Source organism: Odontesthes bonariensis, chromosome 15, assembly GCF_027942865.1.
Source record: "Odontesthes bonariensis isolate fOdoBon6 chromosome 15, fOdoBon6.hap1, whole genome shotgun sequence".
NCBI classification, from domain to species: Eukaryota; Metazoa; Chordata; class Actinopteri; order Atheriniformes; family Atherinopsidae; genus Odontesthes; species Odontesthes bonariensis.
In genome coordinates this window covers 28242758-28267784 of record NC_134520.1, presented here as the reverse complement: position 1 = coordinate 28267784, position 25027 = coordinate 28242758, and the positions used below count along the sequence as shown (strand labels likewise).

General features: G+C 38.3%; 1 protein-coding gene across 4 annotated transcripts in view; it reads left to right on the top strand.

The window, feature by feature from the left end:
- The window catches only part of lrp8 (low density lipoprotein receptor-related protein 8, apolipoprotein e receptor), a 153363-nt gene that overhangs the window by 111863 nt on the left and 16473 nt on the right, over positions 1 to 25027 (top strand). For all 4 annotated transcript variants that reach the window (XM_075485847.1, XM_075485845.1, XM_075485846.1 and 1 more), the window contains exons 6-13: positions 1607 to 1729; positions 2396 to 2518; positions 6594 to 6713; positions 8424 to 8549; positions 15073 to 15244; positions 18086 to 18310; positions 19048 to 19166; positions 20716 to 20855. In XM_075485847.1, coding sequence (XP_075341962.1) covers positions 1607 to 1729; positions 2396 to 2518; positions 6594 to 6713; positions 8424 to 8549; positions 15073 to 15244; positions 18086 to 18310; positions 19048 to 19166; positions 20716 to 20855 — 1148 coding nt within the window. The remainder of the gene's footprint in view (positions 1 to 1606; positions 1730 to 2395; positions 2519 to 6593; positions 6714 to 8423; positions 8550 to 15072; positions 15245 to 18085; positions 18311 to 19047; positions 19167 to 20715; positions 20856 to 25027) is intronic.

Here is a 25027-nt window from a genome sequence, read left to right as displayed (position 1 = left end):
TCCTTAGAAGCTGTTGATAAAGATGTTATAAAAACGTATCTCTTCAAGGTCTGTAATTTATGGTGTCTATTAGATGTAATTGCCTTTAGAATCGTAAAACTAGCATTTGAAAAAGTATTTAGTAATGCATAGATGAGATTAAATGAAGTAAAGACACTAAAATATTTTAGAAAAATGAATAAAATTCTAAATAAATAAAACTAATTCAGTAACATAAATGATTAATGTTGATTTTAATTGAGTGAAGTGCTCTCATTACCTCTATTTCTCTATTATGGTGTGGCAGGTTTTGTGTTGTATACATTTGAGTCTGTGTGCATGCTCATTAAATTGTGAATACAAGTGGGTGGTTGGAGCTTTATGTAAAACAAGATGTAATGGTTTTAGAAGGTCTGTGTAATGTAAATGAGACTGGAGAGCACAGCTAAGGGAGGTGCGGCATTACAGCGTAAATGAGAGCTGAGAGGATTACGACTTATATATCTAGTTTGTTCCCTCCTCCTCCTCAGTCCTATCAGGCTCTTAACATTCACACAGACCCGCCCCCTCGTCATTATCTCCCATCTTATTTCAAACATCTGTCTCCGTAATCTTCTGTTATTTCATAGACACACTGAGACAATTGTTTCTGAGAAGGGTGACAGGAGGTTAATGTAAATGAGAATTGGTCGCAAGTTGGTTTTCTCCACTGCCAACAGATCTGCAGATGGCAATCCGTTATCATTACTATTCATCCAGGGAATTATCATAATTAGCTGAGCTCAGATCCCAATCATTTGGCTGAAAGAATCAGTACATTTTGTAATGGCGCAGGTTTTAGGTTTTGCACACTTTGTTAATTTTGCCATTAGCTAGCGCGTTTGTCTTCATTTGTTCTTTGAGCATTCGACATTCGACTCAACTTTCTTCATGGAAATGTGCATGCACCTTGCTCCAGGCTACATTTAGGTTTATTCATTTCATGTGTATGGTTGTGTACGCTCACCTACACATTTTACTTGAATGGTGTGAAACTACTTGTGGCTGTGTTTTATGCCATATTTCCAGTTACAATGATTACGCGCCACAGAATTTTACCGTCTCCAGAGTTATTGATTATATCTGCCTCTATGGTTCAGCAGAGGTGGTCCAAAACACAGCACATAAATATTTAAATAGGCATTTAAAAAGATAAATGAGTTAAATAAACCTACCCTCAGCTGTTCAAGGGAGCCACAAGCAAATGTCTCTGTGCACACTTGCACATACACGCATTCTCAGTAGGCCACTGAATGGATCTTTTTCCTCAGACACTGCATAAATAACTGCCTGATTTTATTTTTATTTTGTGAGTGTTGTGTGTGCATTAAAGAGTTGGGTATTATTAAATACTTTTAGATTTCAAGTTGACCTTTGAAAGTTGCAAAATATATTGAAATGGAATTGAACGTCTTCATAGATACTCTCAGAGGGAAAGAAATCAAAGTCGACTGTTGTACTGAAAATGCTGTGTGCTATATAACCCCAAATCCTTTTATCTGTTTCACACTATTATGTTATATTTTCTTTCCAATAATTTAACAACTCGATTAATTATTGTGTATTTCTGTGTTGTTTGTGTCAACAGCCCTGCTTACATGTCGACCTGATGAGTTCCAGTGTGGCGATGGCTCCTGTATTCACGGCACCAAACAGTGTAACAAAGTTCATGACTGCCCAGATTACAGTGACGAGGCTGGCTGTGTCAACGGTGGGTTGTGCAGACAAGGAAGCAGTAATCTACCTGATCATTAGCTGAACAGTACGATATAATGTTTAATAATATTGGTTGTAAAACATTAGGTTTAGGATGTCATATTCAGTCTCGTAGACAAATCTTTTTTTTTTTTTTAATCCAACTCTGCCTAACATCTCCGTCTGAAAACAAAACACAGTCAGCTTCCAGACTGATTATCTGCACAAAACACAACTAAATTTTGTAGTATTGCTCTTTAAGAAATGACATTTACTCTACCCATACTATAGATTTCTGATAAAAGCTCCAAATAACTGGGTCACAACATGGGCAAATTTTTCACCATCGAAAACAACTCAGACCTTAAAAAATTCTTAGCAGCTTGAGAAAGAGCTATATTGTGGATATTTGCACCGTATCAGCAGACAATAACCGATGGGCATTCCACGGAACTAACTGATGCAGAAGTGACTGCATATCCACAACATGACAATCGTTGGAATCACTATGAATTGTTTTAGATTGTGAAAAAAAATTTGGGCCGGCATGTTCTGAGTAGTTTTTTTGATTTAGCTCGCTCTTCTGGAAAGCATCGGAACAGTGAGAACTTTTAATTTAAGAAAAGAAAAAAAGTGTGTGACCGAGTAAACAGCTTTTGTCTCTCTTGGGTTTTCACCTCAGTTACAAAATGCGAAGGACCAAAAAAGTTCCGGTGTAAGAATGGGGAGTGTATTGACAGCAGCAAGGTGTGCGATAATGTCAAAGACTGCAAGGACTGGTCCGATGAGCCAATGAAAGACTGCGGTAAGATCACTTCTTTTTGTCCTTCATGCACCCAAACCCTACTTTTTGCTGTTTGTTTTTGCCAGGAATTGTTTAAAAAAGAAATCACAGATATCGAACAGAACTATTTTGTTTAAAAACTGGGTATTCTGGCTAATTGAATTGCTGTAATTAATGGTGAATAAAATAATTAAATTCCACACAATTAAGCTGTCATCTAAGCAAAAGGTGGCTACTTTGAAGAATCTAAAATATAAAACATATTTTGGTTTCACACTTTTTGCTTACTCCATAATTCCTAATGTGTTCCTTCATAGTTTGGATATCTTTCTACAATGTAATTGATAAGAACAATTATATAGATAGATAGATAGATAGATAGATAGATAGATAGATAGATAGATGGATGGATGTAAATATTCCTCGGGGTTAGGGTTACTTACATACTTAATAACATCATGAATTAGTTCAAATGTGGCTGATCGCTTTTCTTGGCAAAGGGAGATTCATTTGATCAAGGCAGGGTAAAGCAGGACATTTCTCAACTGTCTTGTTATGATCAAAGAGCCGATCGACTCTGCCCTCTACTCCGATCAGGAAAACGTGACTGCACTACATTACCCATAAGGAGCCACAGAGATTAACCACACACCCTCTGTTGCTAATTACCTCTTTGTGATCTTCAGTCACACTTTCACATTTGATGCTATGCAAACAGAGAAAAGCAGCTGAGAAAACCACACTTATTAAAAAAACTCTCCAGTGAATTGACCTCATGTAATTGCAATTCAGGTTACTTGTTTCATGTCAATAAGAGTCCAGTCAAGAGCATGTGTAAGATGAAATGTGTGAGGTTACACAAAGAAACTAGGAGGAGGAGGGGTCTTACCATTTATGTGGGTATAAAATTATATGTGAGCATGCTGCCCTTTCAGTTATCTTTGATCTACAAGGAGATGGACATGTACTGTAATTAGACTGCCCAGCAACCATATCATTAATGTTAAATATAATATTTTATGCTCAAAGGAAAACATGCAGCTTCTCTTTGGTGTAGCTACATATACTGTAAAATACTATTATTTACATCTTGGAAAACTGAAAAGCAAGGAAAATGGTTAAAAAAAAAACATAGTACTGAAGTTTATCACAAACCTGAATGCTGTTACTCATTTTTGCACATTTTATGCTCCAGATTTGTCAGATTTGTCTTCCTGTAGACTCAAACAATGGTCCTGACAGCGTCCTGACAAGCATCACTCAGTTGGATAGAGACAACAAGTGTTGCAAATTAGCATCTGCTATAAACACTATAATACTTCAATTGGAAAGCTGTTTTCAGCTTATCTATGTATTTTTGTATCTTTCACAATCTAATACATATAAAGCAAATGAATAATAGTAGAAATTATTGTCTGTGCTCCCAAAGCCTATTCCTTCTAATCAGCCCTAAAGCTCATACTGAATTGGTAATAAGGGCATTTAAGTACGCTGCTTGGAATCAGTTGAAGAAACAGCTAAATCCGAGGGAGCTGATTTCATTAAATCCATCCAAAGAAACTGTTAACAATTTAGAAGCAGGAACATTTGGCTGCAAATGTTATGGCTGACTATAATCTCCCCGATTAAACCTGCATTGGCTGATGATGACCTATTCTGAAATGTTATCTTTTGTCTCAAACTTTCTCTTTGCACTATGTTGTATGTAAATCATGTGGCCAGAAAACTCCTGTAAAAGAGATTCCACATTTTACTTCTGAAATAAAAGAATATATATATATTATTACCAATTTAATTCCAAAAACATTAGATTTGGGGTAAACATCACTCCCTGACTTGCAGTCAACATTCCAGTTCATTTAAGAGATTTCTGTGTCTTTTTTTTTTTTAAACTATAAAGGATTGTGCCCTTAGTGTCAACACACTGGGACCACACTGTTGTCTATTATATCACTGTCTGTAATTTACAGTGACATAAGAGTATGAGTCCTCCCTAACCCACTTACCTTGTACTCCCAGTTCATGGCATGGAGTTTTCCATTAAAAGACAACATGGTGAGAAAACTGCTATCGAGGTTATAGGGCGTTGCAAAACCCCAAAGCTCAGCTACAACTATTTATAATTATGATTTTTTTTCAAAGTGTACCTCTGAGCTAAATCCTATAATTTGTGCAATTACTCAGCAATCTCACCAGTCACATATCTTTCACAGGACTGACTTTGAGTTTGTACTGATTATCACTGAAAACCTAATGCTAATTTGCAATTAAATTGTAGTTGCTGCATCTTTTACTTGAGGGCAAATTCTTAAATTATCTATTTACTTTCCTGTAACTAACTCTTGATTCTGTGCAGAACTGGTTTATTATTTGTGCATAAAGGGAAATTGCTTACATCCCCAATTTCCATGGCAGATAGCATTAGCAGATCATACATTATAAGACAATGCAGCAAATGCCTATTTTTTTATGCTACTAGTAAAAGATGATGATGATGCAGAAAACTGTTAATATATCTGCAATTAATATCAGGATTTTTCCCATCCAAGAAAACTTTCAAGGAAATCCAAATAATTGTCTTTGGGAAAACACAATGAAAATAGACAGAAAATGTTGTTTTTTCTGCTCTCAGCTGTATTCAATACATGTGTCAGTCAGTTCTTAAGCTACACAGAATAACTCCTCCATAAGATTAAGCTATGTTACTACTACACTGAATCAACATCGGGCTGCATGCTGGTGTGGTGGTTAACACTATCACCTCACAGCTGGAAGGTTCCTTGGTTTAAAACTTAGCTCTGACCTGTTTTGCGGAGTTTGTATGTGAATGTGTGGGTTTTCTCCAGGTACTCCACCTATGTACCGATTTATGATAATGATATAAATCAGTATGTAATTGAAAATGTTATGAAGTAATGAGAGTGGGTTCTCTCCGGGTACTCTGTCTTCCTCCCACTTTCCAAAATCATTTTTAGGTTAATTGGTGACTGTAAATTGACCCTAGGAGTAAGTGTGGGCGTGCATGGTTGTTTGCCTCGTTTCTCACAGTGTTGTCGCTGTGATGGACTGGCAACACGTCCAGGGCGTACCCCGCCTTTTGTCCGAGCAGCCAGGCTACACTCTCGTCCCCTCATGTGAGAATTGTTTTAACCATAATAAACTTAAATACAGAAAAAAATAAAAATTGTTGGACTTGAGTATTATGATTTGGCCAGATCCCATTAGGTAATTATTTTATTTTGTTATTTTTACTCATGAAAACCCATGACATGATCTAGGAAATAAATGGAATGACTCGCACAGATTTAAACAGCGTATCCACATACGTTTGATGAGACTGACACATAGTTGATGTCCCTTCTTATAAAACACAGTGGTTCTACTACAATTTACAGCTTTAATTGTAGTCTTTTCAGTCCTTACTTTCATCTCTCTCCCTGTTCGTATCTGTCTCATAGCTGTACCTGTAGCCGTGAAGCTTAAATCTTTAATGTAAATCGGTAATGAAGTACCAGCTTTAGTTCTCTGCGGCCATCTCTCTCAGCTCCCTGGAGGGTAATTGAAAGACAAAGGAATGACACAAAAAGGCAGAAAAGGATATGTTCTTCTACCAAAAACAAAAAAAGGGGAGGGAAATGAGATGAGAGGATGAAGGAGAAGATGTGCTTGTGTAACAAGGGGCTTTATAGTGGAGTGGCACTTGGTACAGGCCAAAATCCCTTTAGGAGAATGGATCAGTTCCCAGAGCTTTTGGTTAACACTGTTTCTGTGTGCCATAAACACACACAGAAATGTAATACACATCTTACTTATTGGACGGCTTTTAAGCTAACTGTCTTTTTTTTCTTTCTTAAGTGAAATTTTTTATGTGTACAGACACCCTTAACAGGGCAAAAGTACTGGCACAAACACCACCTGTGTTATTTTGTCTGTCCTTCCAACTCTTTCATTGTGTGGTGCATTGTGTGAGTTATTCTGTCCAAAAACCCACTGGAGTTTTTCCATCAATATTTAGCTCTTCTTTACTTGCCCCAATTTCTCTGCTAACATCTCTGTCTCTTCCTCTGTGCGTCTTCCTGCTGCTCCTTTCCTCCAGGTCTAAATGAGTGTGCAGATAACAATGGTGGCTGCTCCCACATCTGCAGGGACCGGAGAATCGGTTATGAGTGTGACTGTCCCTCTGGATACAAACTCCTGGACAAAAAGACCTGTGGAGGTAAAGAAAAAAAGTCGAACAAAGCTGCTGGTAAAATAAGAGATGACTGTGATTTACTGTGTCATTTTGTCTGGACTGGACCAGCAGAACTTCACCTATCTTTTTGAGCTCAATGGTGCTCCTTTTTTTTTAATCCAATATAGCTTTGACTATTGTAGTTCTGTTCAGGAGTCCTAATGTTAACCTGCATGTTTTCCACCCCAGTTTTTGCTGCATCATTGTGATCAAAGATTTATCATCAATGTGCTGGGTTGCCCATCCTTCCTAACATGTAGTATGTGACACTTTCACCTGTAATTAAAAACGTTAAAATTGAAATATTGGAATTCTCAACATGGTTCCAGGTGTCCCAGCCCGAATAGGCCTAATTCTGTATCGGTGTCAGAGGACTAAACTTCAGTAGATATATTAACATTGGCCCCAGTATTGTCAAAGGAACAGTTTGACATTATATTCTTTCAATCTCAGTTGAGTATACATCGGCTTAATCCAAAGAATGGGAGTACAAAACTAGCTATATTTTGTATTTTGTATCTGATTCTTATTCAAGATCAATAGCCACAGTATGTTGTCATGAGAAATGTCATAATGAGGTTTACAGGTCCAAAATGTGTAGTTCAGCTCCTCTTTAACTTGTCCTTATGTTTTATCTCTTTTCTACATTTTCATATATTCTGAAATAAATTCACTGTCGAGCTTCACCTGTTATTGGTATATGTAGAAACACTCTGTAGCTGAAGTGTTTGTATATTTACCAAATAATAGCTTTGATACCTCTGAATAATGCCACACTTTAAATTCACACTCTTAAATGTATCAAATGAACCATTTGTTTATGGTTCCTATAGTTGAAGAAATGTCTATTGAACAAATTAGATTTGGTGGAGACAGAAACCATAAACAAGTTTCTTTCTTTCATAGGGAAGCAGCACGTTTATATAGATTATTTTTATTTTGTGATTTATTTACATATGTATATATATATTATTATTTTGAATAATTTCTAACACACAAAAGCAAGGATGGTTTTGCTACTCCATTCACTTCAACATGGTTCTAATCATATGGATGATTAGAAAATAAAATAATTTTCCCAACATGACTTGAACAAGTTCATTTGTAAACAATAACCACTCCAAAAAAAAAACAGGATGTTGTAGGTGAGAGTACCTGCACAGAAAATAAACACACCAGTTTCAATGTATCAAACATGGAAGTAAAAGTCCATTTTCTTTCAACTTTCAAGATGATCCACTCAGTGCAGTAATCACTCTGAGGAGAAGCGTGAGATTGACATACAGGAGAGAGGATGGACCAAATTGCTCAATCCCTTACGTCAGCAGGATTAATGTGCAACAAGAGATGCGTCTGCTTAATTTTTCTCCATCGGAGAGAAATAAGCCAGATCGAAAGGGAGGCGTTGCTGCCTTGTAATAGATGAGAAATGTGCAGATTGTCCATTGTCTCCCTTTGTGACCAAATCTCCCTCTCCTGCATGTTACACAGTGATCATAAAATTTGTGTTTTGGGAACAACTTTCACATTCACAGTAAATTATGCTTTCTCAAATAGATTTCCCTTTTTTAGATTCATAATGTAATGATTGATAACACAATGGAAACTGAAAGTAGATGTTCTTATTTCACTAATCATTATGTTCGTTGATCAGTAGTTAAACCCTTTTTGGTCCTTTTTTATTTCTCTCCATAGACATAGATGAATGTGAAAATCCAGATGCCTGCAGTCAGATCTGCATCAACTATAAAGGAGATTATAAGTGTGAGTGCTACGAAGGTTATGAGATGGACCCTGCCTCTAAGACCTGCAAAGCTGTGGGTAAGCCACTTGTCACACATATACATGCTTGCATGCTTTTCCACAGGTGAAGACGAGCACTGTCATAGATTGACATTCTCACCAAAATGCATTCGTGGGCACACATGTACTTAGGAGAAATCAAACACTGAGACCCAGTCGTGTATAAACACCAGTTATTCATCCATTGCAATACCCTGAACTACCAAATGACATCCTACACTATTCTCACACAGGGGGACTTGGTAAAAGGAGAGGCTTGCTTGGTATGCAAGGCCTGCTCTGTAATCTGGGAAAAGATAAATATTTGCCATCTTTCTCTGCAGTACTCACTAATGAAAAGTTTGCAGCCAGCCGCCTCTGCTCTCCCAGGAGCATCAGCAGAAGGATGTTGTGTGAGAAAGGGGCCTGCACCCACTACAGGACACAGGCTGGGTCTGTCAGACTGCCAGCGAGAGCAATATTATGAATAAAAAAATAAAAAAAATCCTATACCCCAAGATGCACTGGGTACGATTGTTCCTGAAAATGGATATTGCCTTTCCACAAGCTGAAGATGCAACAGTACTGTATCAAGTTAGTTGCACACAGAACTGTCTCTGGGTCTTTTTAATCAGTCTCTTCATCTAAGAGGCTTTACTGATTGCAGTGTTGGCAGCTGCATATAATATTTATAGACATTGTACATGTAACATTGTGTAACAATGACTATTTAAAAAAAAAAAGCTTGCTACAAGGGTATTGTCTTCTACAACCTACTATAAATAGAGCATTATCAAGATGTGCTGATATTATGCATCATGTTTCTGCAGGAAAAATAACCTTATGTTCTCACACTGTTAACCCCTACGTTTTCCTTTATACAGTATATACATGTTCTTAGCAAAAGCTTACAAACACTCATCATGGACATAACTGTAATGTCAAAATTGAGTTTTTAATGGTTTCTTTAAAGTCCGGGCAGAATATACACCATCTATCTTCAAAAACAAGGTGGTGAAATTAATACTGTGTCAAAGAAATACAACAGGCTTAAAGCTGTTTTTTTTGGATCAATAAGTTTCTGTCAGTCTTCTTAAAACTAAGGAGGTCATTAAAAAACTAAGGAGATGATTATTGATTTTAGGGGGCAAAAAAACACTCTCTCTCTAACAGGTGAAGCTGTTAAAGTTGTACATCAGTACAAATATCTCGGAATGGCCATCAACAGCAAGCTACCATTCGAACATCAGGTGGACATTGTATGTAATAAAGCTCATCAACGGAAGCACTTTTATGGTAAACTCATATATTTTAATGTGCACAGCTCTTTTATGAAGATGCTTTATTGTTGTTTTATTGAATCCATTCTTACTTTTTCTTCTATCCATTGGTATGGCTTACTAACCTTGAAAAACACAAATAGCCTACACAGCATCATAAAGGCCTGCAGCAAAATTGCTGGTGTGAGCCTTGACAACCCCCCTTCCTCCCCCCGACACACACAAACACACACAAACACACACCACTCCCCCGTTCTCTGAGTTCGCTTATCTTCCGCACGGCCATAGATTTGTGACTAAAAGATACAAGTTGAATCGATACAAGAACGCGTTTTTAAAGTGGGTGACCGCTGGTATAAAAAGCCAGCTTCTCACGCGATTGCTTTAGTGGTCTTACTATTTATTTAGCTTTTATGGCTTCTATGTCTTTAGGTGTTTTTATGTTATATTGTCCACCAGTGTGTGAGCCTTCATGATGTCATATGTGAATACATTTTCTGAATGAGTTCTTTTCCCGCTGGCTGTACAACCCCCTGAAGATAATAAAGATACATTAACCTTGGCCTGGTTGGGCATTATGATGAAAAAATTTGTCATATGGCAAAGACACAACTTGAACGAACAGTTTACATATTTTGTGTAGAACTGTGGAAATTATATAATTATATATAACACCTTTAAAGCAATTAAGGCTCAAAAAGCCCATTATGGAGCTCCCCCTACAGGCTTGGAGGTAATGTACGGTTAGGCTACACTGTCGTAAATACAACACCCTTTCGCTTTCACGTTTCGCGTTTGTTGACGAACCGGCGAGGAGTCAGAAGGTGCAAGCTATGTCGACCGAGAAGGTAAGAGTAATCAAATGTACCAGGGAGCGTGAGACGGGTCTATTTGTTTTTGCGGAAGGTGTGCCAGAAAGCAAGTCGAAGTACTTCCGCTCAGCTCCCGGGCCGCTCCCAGGCCGCTCCAGCAAAGTTACATAGCGCAGTTTTTCCAACTCAGACCCCCGAAGGGCATAGGAGACAGGCCAGTCGTAATATTAAAACTCATTCTAGCCGCACAATTTTTTTCAAGCTGTTATTTTAAGGTAGAAATGTTACATAGTATTGCTTTAATCAAGTTTTAGCAAAGTGGCTTTGCTTCCAGTAATTCCCACTGTTGTACAGTTGCAAATGTTCTTTGAAGCTGCAGTGACTCAGGACAACTAAGAGGAAGTTGTCGACATTTTGAAACTTCATATTCTAGTTCTTATGAAGGGATGAATGGATTTTGTTTTGATTGTAAGTGAAACTTTTACCCTGTGTTGATTTCAGAAAATCTACAGTAAATTTAAACTTCAACAACAAATTAGTAGAATTATTGTTTTATTAGAGATGCCTCTCTGGTAATGAACAGTTCATAGTAATCATTAAATTATGTGAAAACTTCTGGCATGGACGTTTGAAATGGAACATTTAACTGATGGACTTACACAGTAAATTAACTTTTCAGTGGGAAAAGGGAGAGTGTTTGTAGTAATTATGGTCTTAGGTTAAGTCATTATAGGGTAAACTGGTCTGATAATGAGAGCGCTTAAAGCAAAAAACATATCATTATTCCTGAGCTAAGTGGCATAAAAATCACCATTAATTGCTTGATGTCTCTCTGTGTGAAGCTCTGTTACTGTTACTTTAAGAGCCGAAGGACTTTAGAGAAAGGGATAGACGAGCAGACTGAAAGAAAAATAGATGGATGGACAGATGTATCGTGTGATTATCTGTCTTCTTATTAATATAGCAAACAGTGTGCCAAAGGAAACAGAATGGGGAAGAGACTGAAATGTAACAGGATTATTGTTCATATTAATGTTTGATCAAATGAACAAACAGAGATGGGGTGGTAAGAAGAGAGATGCCTGCTTTGTGAAGCTTAGGTAATGTGGATTTAATGAAGCTGCATTTGTCCATAAACTCATTTGCAGACGTGCAGATGCACACTGAAACTCCAATGTACACCCACAAAAATCAGCATACATGAAGCCATTACATTCTGTTCACACAAATATACTGTAGTTGTGTTGAAGAGTCTGGTCATAATCCATGCAGAGATAAGTGAGCAGTGAATGACTCACAAGGAGCAATGCTGCATTCTGTGATGAGATGTGACAGTATCATCTGCATATTATATACAAGTTTAGGCTGTAAAAAGATCATGCATGTTATGCTGTATTTGGATATGTTGTTGTTGTGAGTTAAGCCTGTGCATAAAGATTTCTAAATAGTTATTAAAAGCTGAGTGAATCTCTTGCTCTCTGTGTCCTCTAATGTACGGTACGTGTGGTCTTTCTAATCCCAGTATGTGGTTTCTGGCTGTCCAGATTAACTCCAGATTAACTGTTAGACAGGCAATACTAATTAAAAGTAAAGTCCCTTGTTGGAGTCATAACATGTTTACTATTGTTTCCTTTTCTAAGCTGGCATTTGTGTGTGTTTGGGAGTGTTAGTTTTAGTACATGGCAACATCCACAAAGTCCCATGAGTAAAGTTTAACTTTAAACTGATTAAGATTAGCAGGTTGTTCCCAATTGGTACAATTTTGAAAATTGATATTAGAACATCAAATAAATTATTAGACTTTGGGGAAAAAATGTATGTTTGGAGAATACTTACTGCAGAATGTTATGAAAAGGTAATCTCTTAAGATATGGATTGATGATGCTTGCATGAATTGTGGGAAGAATTCTGTGATCGATTGAGGAATAGATACAATTAAGTACCAACAAATTCTGGAAGCAACTTCATGCCATCTCTAAAAAAAAAAAAAAAAAAGAGAGAGTGCGGCTTCAACATTAAGATCATTATTGTGAAAAAACTTAAAAATATATTTACGGCACTTTTTCATGAAACTGACAGATTTTTTTTACCAAGCAATCTGGCTTAAAATATTCAGAAGTGTCATCTTTAATTTTATGCCTTGCGGAAACCAGGTCATGTTTTATTTGCTTAGCGATTCACTGTAAAAAAAAAAAAAAAAAAAAAAAAAAAAAACTTCAGCATACTTCAGTGTGGCTCCGTGCACTTTTGCTCCAATCCACAAAGAGTCTCAGCATTCTCAACATGTTGGATTTGCCTCTTACTTTGGAAATTGCTCAACATGCTCCTGCATTACCTAACAGCCTTACCAAGCCCATATTTATCATTCACAGCTTTATCTTAATTGGCTAACAGGGCAGAGCATCCCTGAAGTGGCAGTAGAGATTAAATATACCTGAAGGATCATGCTCTCCTTAAGATAACTGACTGTTGCTCTAAAGCACAGAGCAGAGATTATATTCCACGTTTTGATGACATCTCTTGTGGCGTGGCCTGAAGAAAACAGTGACTCAGCTTTTAACTTTTCTTTATTCCTTTTTCTTTGTCTTGAGAATGACATATTGCTGCGACAACATTGATAAGGGAAAAGGGATGTTGACTTGGAATAGTGAGTCAGGGGGATTGATGAAAGATAAATAAGAATCATCTATTTTATCTTTGTCCTCATCATTCATGCCTCAAAATGTAATGACTTTTTTTTCATCTTTCGTTTACTCTTACCTGTGCTGTCACTTGATCTGTTGATGTCTTTTTTTTTTTGCCTTCTTCTAATTACATTTTTCTTATTCTTTATTCCTCCGTGAGGATACCTGCATCCATCACATTTACTCGTGCCAGGCTCTCTCTTGTTTAAATTCTATCTCTGTCTCTTCTCAGCACGGGAAGTTACAAACTTAGTTGTCAGACGAAAATGATTACATCCAAACAGCAGTAGAAATGTAATATTTTCTCCCTGTGCAGTAGTGTGTGGTAAACTCAGGCTGAAGAAACCCACTGAGGCACAGTTCTTTGTAGGTGTTTGCGTGTGTGCATTAGTGTGACAGTTGCCTGACAGTTTTCTCTTGTTTAAATGTTCTTTCTTCACAGTAGGAAGTGAAGAGTGCTATGACATACAGGAGACAGAAATCTGGGATAAAACAACATTCATGAGCTAAAAAATGAAGGAGACATGATTAGGATACAAATTCAAAAGTAATATTCATTAACTGAAATACAGTTTCTGGAGAAAGCAAAAATATATTATGCCAAAGTATCTGCATATATTGGCAGGTATGCAAACTTAAGATATTTTGTATTTGAGTTGATAAATATAATAGGGATCTTGTCAACTGCCTGGGAATTATTCAAAAGCCTGCATCATACTCACCTTCATTCTGCCTAAAAAGGAGCCCAAGGGAAATGATGTGCCACCTAATAGCAGGAGCTGCTTGCACCTGAGGAAGATTGCCCAGGAACACACTTTTAACACACTACTATACCAAAAATAGCACACTATGTCACATCTGTTTGTTGTGTTGCTTTATTCGACAAGCACAGTGTGGTTTGTCGTTGCATGCGACAGCAGGGCAACCAATTCTGTTAAAGGTGGTGTTCTTTTAAAAAAAATTCTGTTGATGATTTATTTATGCTCCCATCTTAAAAATGAAGATATGTTCTCAAACCTAGATAGTACAAAACATGACCTCAGCTAGTTTGTAATGTTTTCCTTCTTGAATGAACTGATATTTTAATGCTACTTTGTCCTCATCTGAATTCAAATAAACAAAAATTTGAGACAAATGTATAAAAAGTAATTATGTAGTTGCCCATTGGTTGTTGGATAGTTTGATGAGCAGGATCTCAAATTTATTGGCGAAGGGTTTCATCAGCAGATGGTGTCCTGTCAACAAGCCATTAAGATTGTCAGTATCTTTGTTTAATGGCAAGAATGTTTTATTTCCTTCATATCAAATGAACAACTTTGTAAACCATTTAATTTACATGGTAGCCCATTACAGCACTGTAAATCATAACAAATTGCACAACCACTGAACAATGCTGGCGTGAAGTAACTGTTCTCCCTCTTAGGAACAGCATGGATGGCTTTAGCAGTGGCATACACATGAAGCTTCACCTTTCACGTACAGATTTAAGTTGTGTTGCACCATTTATTATTAATTGTCAAGATAAGAAAGTTTTAGTATTAGTATTTTTACAAGTGAACTACCACTACTAAATGACTGATGGTGGTGTAAATGCCTGGTACTAACAAAGTGTTGCGAATGAAAAATGCACTCTATTTAGCATCAGAGTAATGGTCTGAAGGACTTTTTGGGTCAACACCTGCCTCCTGAGCTCCAAGGCCTCTCTGTTCAGTCTTGCAGCACATAAATGACAAAAGATAATCTTCAGCTCATAAATGATGACATGAATGTTCTCTGTTCTGATCAGGAAAGAGTCCATACCTGATGTTCACCAACCGTCATGAAATCCGTCGTATTGACCTCCTGAAGAGTGAATACTCGCAGGTGGTTCCCACTCTGAAGAATGCTGTGGCCCTGGACGTGGATGTGTCTATCAACAAGATGTTCTGGTGTGATCTATATCACCGTAAAATATACAGGTACACACACAAATGCACAAACATTGACTGATCAGGTTTGCTTTTTGCTGACGCGAGGTAAAAAAGACAACTCGGTCGATAAACCTTTTGTTGGACCGTTCTTATTAAATCATTGGCTAATCTTATCTTTCTTTTTGTTTGATAAACTGACAGAATAATGATCCTTTACAAAATATTCCAGTAATATATGTATGGATGAAGTGATCCTTTTTGTGCTTTGGATAGTCATATGAATGTCGTGTACCACAAGGGCAGAGTGTATTCAAGGGTAATGAAACAAGGCATGGGACTGCACGGAGCCAGGACCTTAGAAGTTTGGCTCACTCTCTTATTGAACTCTTCACCCTGTCTGTCATTATCATTCACCTCTATCCATCCATCTTTTCTGCTTCAACATGTCACACCTTCTGGTGGTGACACAGGCACGTCTGGAGGCCTGTTTCATCCGTCTGATAGTAAAAGGTGGAGCTGTTTGCCCTTCATACACATACGTGCACACATATCCACACATCGTTACACACACTTCAGGTATACCGTTGCTTTGTACGTAGGTGTGTGATGGTTTGGGTCTGATGGCTGGCAGGTAGATGGAGGGCCTTTCTATCATCTCAGCTGAGCCATATGCTTCCTCTAATTTCACTGCCTCAATAATCACCATCATTACTCATCTGCATAGACACGCTCGAACATACACACATAAACATTCTCCCTCACGAACTTGGTATTACACCCAAGGGCTTGTGACAGAGGAAGGACAAATGAACTCATTCTTCACAATGAACTCCATTTTCAGAGCAGTAAATAAACTCATGCATGCATAGTTTCTCTTAATGCTTTGGACCTGTGTGTGTGTGTGTGTGTGTGTGTGTGTGTGTGTGTGTGTGTGTGTGTGTGTGTGTGTGTATACATATTTATGTACTGGACTGGCATAATTTATTAACAGATGTAATCTGTATTGAGAGGGAAGATGATCTCACTTTCAGGAGTTTATCCTTTCTTTATAACCCTGTTGGACCATATTTCAATTGAAAATTTGGTCTCCTTCTTTTCTTGTTTTTTTATCACTTCCATTTTTTTTCTTTTCACTGGGGTGAAAACCTGTAACTTTCTGTAATTGGTAAAAAAAATCCAAAGCATTCAAACGTTTTTTTTTTCACACTAGACGCAGACGTCATTATTTTTTTTATTTGGTCTGAATTGAATCCAAAGCTTTTCATCAGACAGTGTTACATCTGTTTGGGCCTCATCTTAGACTGTGTTTTTGGTTTGGGTCAAGCTGGAACCTCCAGATGTCTGAGATGGTTATGACAGGCCAACATGAGTCAACAAGTTATTCTCTGAATTAGTTAAGTACCTAACAAGTCAAATCCATGGAAAAAAAAAGAAAACTTAAAATGATCTTACTCACCATAAACATTTAATAATTGCTGAAAGTTACTTTATTCTGTGGACTTACTGGAGTGTGTTTCTGTGTTAATACTAATTGCATCATAACAAAGTTTTTCTGAGATTAATTTGATAAAAAAAAATAAATAGCAAGTTTTTTTTTAAGTTGGTACTGACTCACCATTATAGGAATGATGTGGTTTTCCCAGCTAATTCATTGTGATTAGCATGCCATGTGTGAATGACTTGTTAACTTCTCTGTATGATGGAGTTCTCTGTTGCAAACGACAGGACAGCCAATTAAAGATGCAATCTGCTTAGTGGCCATGGACTCATCTGTCTCTATTGTCTTCTCTGGAACTTGTGGTGTCTGTTAATTTGTGCTACTTGTTCTTTCTGGTTTGAACAAGCATTTTTAACTAAAAATAAGAACACATCGGAACATACCGACAATTTGTAAAAGTATGTTATTAGCGAGATGTCCCTGCCTCATTAAATCTGATTTTGTGGTTAACTTTGTCATCATTTAACCCTCTATTACTGTAGACTGACAGTATTATAGACTTGTTGTAACACAAGAAAAGCTGTTACAGTGCAGTTTGTTTCATACTGAATTTCATCAAACATAATTTTTTACCCAGAGTTCTTTGATCTTCAGTTCCATGAGGTTTTTTTTATGCCACTTTGCTCCAGCCCTCATTGTAAGACATGTTTTTGCTGCTGGGGCACAAGAGACCAGAAAGAAACCTTAAAGAACCTATCACATCTACTTGGTGGCAACCTCAAACAATACCATCTACAAAAATAAAGCTGTCTGGGTGGTAAACGGTATCACAGTCTATTAACAACGCAATCTGCTTCTAAGTTCTCGTCTCTTCCATCTCCTCTTCATCTCTGGGTTCAATTACCTTGTCAGCCGTCTCCTTTAGCTAAGCTGCTCCTCCCATTCATACGGCTCCACTTAACTCATGTACAACACTGCAAACATGTGCAGGTTGTAAACTGAGACATAGCTTTTCCCAGCCGTTCAACAAGGCTGATTTGCCATGAAGTGACAATTACGTATGAAATCTGAACATGTATCCCTGGTAAAGGAATTGAGAGAGGAACAAAAGTGAGAAAAATGGAAGTGATGACAGAGGAATGGTCAGAAAGTCGGTGGAAGCAGGAAGAAAATGAAAGAAACTGAGACGACAAAAGCAAGAAATTGAAAAAGAGAAAGAAGCCAGTTGTTTTATTTGCTGCTGATGGACAAAGACAGACTCATTCTCTCTGGTTGGCTGTGTTTTGTGAAGGGCTAAGATTGTTATAAAGGTGTCAAGCTTGAGTATCCCTCACACAAAATGCACCTTAAAAAAGAGTTACCTAAGGCACACACTATACACAATCACTCAAACTTTTCCTAAAGTATGAAAAATGTTATGATTTACTGAGTTTTTCTCTGCCATCCAACAGTGCTTACATCAACAAAGCCAGTGACTCATCGCAGCAGGTGACACTGATCGACTCACTTCAGTCCCCGGAAGGCCTGGCTGTGGACTGGGTCCATAAAAACATCTATTGGACTGACTCGGGCAATAAGAGCATCTCTGTCGCCACAGGAGATGGCAGGAAAAGAAAAGTGCTAATAGCCACTGAACTGAGTGAGCCACGGTCCATCGCAGTGGATCCACACCAAGGGTGAGTCCAAGAGCTTAAGAGTGGAGGGAGTTTTGGACGAATGACCGAATCATCAGATGTTACAGGAGTTGAGCGAAGAAAAAGAAAAACTAAAGTAGAGTGGAAGGCCTTTGGCTATAATTATTCTTTGTGTCGTGTAAACAACAGTGTCATTATAGATAAAAAAGAAACTTGGTTCATTAGTTAGCCTAAACCATTTTACCACACCAAAACAGAGCTATTTTTAGTGCAGGACCATCTGGTATATTAAGCAGTTTAACAATTCTTTAGAGATACGATGTGTTTCTTTCCCTTCTTTTTCTACCACATTCCCTTTGTCTCAGCTGTCTTGAGCTTCCCACAGGAATCTTTTCACCACTCTAAAAAGCTAGGCCAGCATGAAATACATGCAAATGAAGCCAGGTTTTCACACATTTCTGCTTGACACACACACATTCAAATGGTCTCCAGCACCTGCTGTTTTGCACACGGTCTTCTTCCCTTCAGTATCTGCGAGGCCTGTTTCAGAGATCAAACTATGTAATATTATGAAGAAAATTGGATTGAAAAAGAGATGGATGAGAACATTGTGTGACAGAGTATTGTGGAATCAGTCAGATAGCTCTCCAAAATTGATTGTGACATTGGACATCCAAACCTATTCACTGCTGCTGAGAAGAAGCGCTTTCATTTAATTTTTTTTTCTCTTGCCATGACCTGGTCTCATTTAAATATAACTCGTCTACATCTTCCTTCAGGTTTATGTACTGGTCAGACTGGGGAGATCGGGCCAAAATTGAGAAAGCTGGAATGAATGGAGTGGACCGGCAAGTTCTCGTGTCTGAACACATTGAGTGGCCCAATGGAATTACTCTGGGTAAGACAGTCATGTCCACGCAGAGCTGAAATTGAAAGAAAACTGCAAAATGACAAATGGAAGGAGTGTGTGCTGAAATGTGTTTTTATGAGAAAGTTACAATACTGAAAATGCTTTTAGAGAGGAAGAAAAACACCTCATAAATGCATTCAACACAGGAAAAGACAATAGAACTTAAGTGGAGGGAAACAAACAGACCTGAAATAATGAAACGGTCTAAGGGTGTTGCAACCCAAGTAGCTCTTATTGTTGTAGCTCAGTTTGTGTCTGGCTCTCATCAATCAAGCCAGCAAGTATGGGCCTCCGAATTAATAAGCCAGACACTCTTTGCTGTCGATACCTCCCATCATCCCTCTCAACTCCCTCCGCAGCACCAGCCAATTTCTCTCGGCCGCCCTTGCCTGAGGAGAAATAGAAGCACACAGTTGCTTTGCTCGCTCTGTGGAATTGAGGTGTTGCAGCATCGGTATGAAAACAGATTATTTTTACAATAAGGCAAATGAGAGAGTTGGCCCTGCTCCTTTGGGAGAAGGGGTGGAATATTTTTCTTTGGTCATTGATTTCATTCAGAGCAGGTGACCGAATCAGGAGCGGAGACTGAAAATAATGTGGTGTGCCAGTTTCTACCATATAACGGTGAAGTGACTGTCACTTTGTAGTTTACTCTGCTGACTTGTTCCTGTGTGTGACCACAAACCTTCTTTATTTAATTTTTTTTGCCCATTTATGTTGTCTGGATTTATTCAAACAGAAATGTGTACTTTTAAACAGTATCGCTCAACTTTGTTAACATCACCTTGAGGTTAGATGCTCTCATTGATCAAAAAATACTAACCAGTCACCATAAAAGAAGTGCTTAAAATCAGAGGCTTGATTAACATATACATGCTGTTAAATATTTTTGGCCTTAAGTCTATCAATCTTATAAAAATTGATGATATAAGTAATTTTGTATGAAAGTATTTGTATATATTTTTGTTTCAAACCAAGGATGTGTAAAAGTGAGTTGTTGTTTAAACTTTTTCATTTGTGCAATCTTAGAAAAAGGAAAGTCACACTTAGATTCCTCTTTTCTGTCAAATTCAATGCCGCCTGGAAACTTTAACCAGAGTTAGTTAACCACAACACCAATTCACGGCCCATGGCAACGGAACAGAAATGCTGCGGTCCTTCTGTAAACTGTTCTGGGGACCGATACTTGGAGAACAATGGAAATGTAAAACAGCAAAGTGTTCTTTTAAAGATGGTCCAGCAAGACTAATGAATTTGCTCAAGGGCACATACATTTCCCCCGAGCAAGCAAGTCAAGCAGCAATATTACAATCACATCTGTGTTTTCTCGGCACAGGGCCTCAGCCGTCATGTCAGAGAAGATTGATGATGTAGCTACTGGGCCATTACATTCATATACCTTTCACCCTAGGCCTTTCTTTGCTGAGTGACCCGTCTCTCCCTCTCTCTCTCTCTCCATTTCCTTTCCTCTTCCTCCTTTTTTTTTTTCTTCTACCCCTTGGCTTTGTTCTTTCTTTCTCCCCCTACATCGTGTCAGATTTGTCCAACAGGCGTCTCTATTGGGTGGACTCCAAGCTGCATCTGCTGTCCAGTGTGGATCTGAATGGAGACAACCGCAAAGTGCTGCTGTCCTCCCATCACCACCTTGGACACCCCTTCGCCCTCACTGTCTTTGAGGTACAAGAGGAAGGAGAGATTAGAACATACTCAATGAAGCAGTTCAACCAATGGCAGCTTCAGCTTGGTTTGTTTATACAAGCAGCTGCACACCTTTTCATTTAAGTAAAGTAGAAAAATCTTGTTGCGCAGTCTTGCATTTTAACACTTGAAATATGCACCACCATAGTTTTTCCAGTATGAAAATGTAATCCAGATCCCCCTTGAAGAGAAAAAGAACAAAGGATGAAACAAATAAGTCAAAGTTATGGCACAAGGGCACAAAAACTGTAGAAAAAAAACTGAATAATTATTTACAAAATCATTTTTTAATCTTTTCATTGTGTGCCTTGGCATTCATTTACTGGCAGTGTTTGCGTGGGTCTGTACTGGATTGGTAAAAGAAGATGCTCAAGTCCTTATTTTGAATTCCAGAAGTCATTGCAGACACAGACAATAAAATGGGCCTGTAAACTGAACACTTACTCCTGCCTTGTGGGTGACAGTCTCAAAGTCTTTTTCTATTCCCATCAGGGATGTATATTTCGAGACATCTCTGAGCCTTATGTAAGCAGTGCAACAACTTTTTGCTTCACTTTTAAAATCCAATCGTAACTTCCTTATCTGACTTGGACCACTTGGAATTCAAAAGCCTAATGGGCACATTTTTAATGAGCTGCATGGGATTTCTTGTTACTGTAATAATCACAAACTGGAATTTTTTACAATATATACTATAGAGTGGGCAGTTAGGGAAGTGTAGGGGCTTAAGAGTTATAGGAAAATTGAGATGTTTTATAAGTAGAGAAGCAGGATAAACCCAGGAATTGTCAATTTACTCCATGATGAGTACAGTCACAGTGACTTACAGCAATCTAAAGAACTAATATGGGTGTATTTATAGAGATGGATGTGAGTCTGTATGTGTGAGCCCATCAACTGTAGATATCTGGAAGGTAGAAAACAGCCAGAGGAGAGAAGACTGAGGATGAAGGTGAAGAAAGCAGGAGATGAAATGTGATCAGTAAGAAGTGTTTCCCTCACTCTTGTCTTTGCTGCACACGCTGTGATGATGAGAAGCAAAGGAAAGGGAGGACATCCATCATGTCTGGCTGAGAGGATGCACGTGTGTATGTGAAGAGAACCAGTTTCAGGGAGCAGTGAAAGTTAGTGAGATTAATAGCCCTCAGCTGTTCTGGTCTGCGTTGTGTTCTGGTTGTGATACAGAACAAATTAAAAAACCTTTAGCCGTACACAAGGTTCTTCAACTCCCAACAGACCAATGATAGAAAATTAATTCCTTTCAGTTTTCCTGGCTCACAATTCTGGCAACTCATGGTAAAGAGATGCTGAAGAAACCAGGTCCCATAAAGATGGGAGACAATTGAGAAGAACCAGTTAGCTGCTTAAGCTGCACCACTGTACTGTCCTTGAAAATTGACCACATGCACAACCTGTTTCTTATGCCACCTGGTATTGAAAAGCTGCCTTTTATCTGGTTATCTTTATGGTTGATTCTGTGACTTCTCAGGACATTTTCTGAATCAGATGCAAGATCGGGTCCCACACGCTGACTGCAGGATGTAATATGGAGGTGGGAATGTGCTGATATAAGGGTTATCTATGTCAGCACATGGTGCTGATATATAAGTAACCCCTGTAAGAGGTGTAGTAATGGTGTGACAAAGTTTAGCCCAAATACTAAATGAATAGATGACTCCTTGTGTCATGAAGCTTGGCAGGGACATTTTTTGCCATTTTTTGCCAGTTTGACAGTTATCCTAAACAAACAGCTACAATCATACATTTATTAAAGCTTAAACAGCGGAGAAGTGCGACCTGAGCAAGTGTGTTCCCCTTACTAAAATTATATACAAGTGTTGGTTTACTTCAGAATGGATAAGAGAGCAACAAGCCCCGCGAGCAAAGAGCAGCTTAGAAAAATAGCCTGTGAAGAATGGCAAAATATCTCCTAAGCTTTACACAGACACACTGTGTAAAGCGGTATCTTTCATGTCCAGGACAATTGAGCTTCTTTCAAAAAGGTTGAAGGCAGACATATTCAGAAACAAGTTTTCATTTATTGCTTCATGTGCTTCATTTATCGAGATGAACAATTAGCCTATTAAACCGTAGCAGAATAAAGTTTGCATACGGTAGAAAATTACTTGTAAATAAATACAAAAATGATTCAGCTGACTCAAAATGAGTCAGCTCAATATTTGTGATCTGTCAGTTTTGTAATAACTGTGATAAGCCTACTGTAGGCATTATATTCCTATACACAATATTCCCATATTCCAATTGTTTATGGCTTTTTACAGCCATTCTTATTCCTTAATCATATGGTTAATGTTACACACGTAGTCTATAGACCTAATACTCGAGAATAGCAAAAGGTCCTCTTTCAAAGTCTTGATACACTATCAACAAACACATGTAAACAGACACACACACACACACACACACACACACACACACACACACACACACAAACCGTCCCAGTCAGGGTCCACCACCTGCCTTCACACAAGGCCTGAGGATGTGTAGATGATACGGGCTCACAGAGAATAATGTTTTCCTTTTCATGGGCTTTAGTGTTATTGCATTACCTTTTATCCTCCCTTTATTTGTCTTAAGGGCATAGAAGAAAAGATGAGATTGGAATGAAGGAAAAGAGACGGATGGCGAAATTGTCTTTAGAAATGAAAATGTTAAGAAAGACTGAATGTTTAAAGAGATACATACTTCACGAGATACATTTACTGAACACTGTAGGAGGTAAAGACCCCACTATCATTGAGTTTATTCAATAAAATTTGATGCAAATGCTGATGCATTTGTGAAAGCTTTATTTTAGTAAAATTCTAGGAGTAAAATTGCTTAAAATACAACTTTGAAGCTCATTGGAGTTCAACAGAAATTGAATGGACAGAACATGACAGATTTAACTCGAAAACATTCAGTTTTTATGTTTTGGGTTGCTTTAACAAAGAGTACAAACCCCTCTAAAATCAAAAGCTTCCAATGTTGCTCAAGTGCTCATTTGTAGTTTTTTGGCATGACATCAAAGAGTGCAAAAGGGAACCAGAAGCTCATCAGGTAGACGTTTCAGCCAGACGGCCCAAGCATTTGTGCTTCTTAGGCTATGTGCCCACGACAACGGTAACGACAGAAACGCAGAACATTTCGACAGATGTGCCTATCTTGCACACGGCGACGGCGTTTTTAGGAGTTCAAAACGGAGAAAACGCAAACGCCCTCCAGAGTGGAGATCTTGAAAACGATCCAAGCTCTCGTCGCCGTAGGAACAGTTCAAAACGCAGAAGTGCGTTTTTTGCACACGTTAAGTGGGTAGTTCTCCATTAACGACTCACATATCTCACTATATTTATTTTGGACACTCTCCCAATCCACATTATCCACTGCCTTCCTGGCTTTGTAGTTCAGTGTCGTGTTCAGGAGTAACTGGACCTCATCATCTGTCCAAACAAAGTTTGAAGGCGTACCGTTGTTGCTGCCGCGCTTCGCCATTTTCTTCCAACTGACGCGGAGGAAGTAGCCACAAAACAGGCATTTCTCATATTTATTAATATATAACTCATATAACAATACCAAAGGTATTGTTGCTACTGCCACCTACGTCCGGGGCGTGCATACTACATCGGCAAAATGCGAGTTTTATACGTTTTCCCTGTTCCCATGGGTAGACAGATATCCACCCCAAGACGCTCGTGAGAACGCAGATAAATTGTGGAGGAAAAAAACGGACATCTGCGTTTATGCTTTCAGAGCGTTGTCGTGGGCACGTAGCCTTAGAGTCGTGACAAAACCATTAAATCCTGTTTTTTCCTCAACTTTTTAATGACTATATCCATTTAGATTTATTCCCATCCTGCTGAATCCCACTGAGACACAGATCCTACTGATATGATGCAATTCCATGTGCTACCTGCGTGCCCTTGTGTATAAGCTCTGCCCTATTCTTTGACACATGAAAGATTCCCCTTGATCCGAGAATGAAGAGCATCACTCTCCTCGGGTTTTCGTTGCTGTTTGAATCTCTCAAGGTCAGAAATGTGACACATGAAGAGACTGACAGCAGAGAGACTGAAAAAGATAAACAGAGGTGGAGACTGACAGATCGAGGAAGACATCCATAGAGAGAGAAAGGCAAAAGAGAGATGGAATAA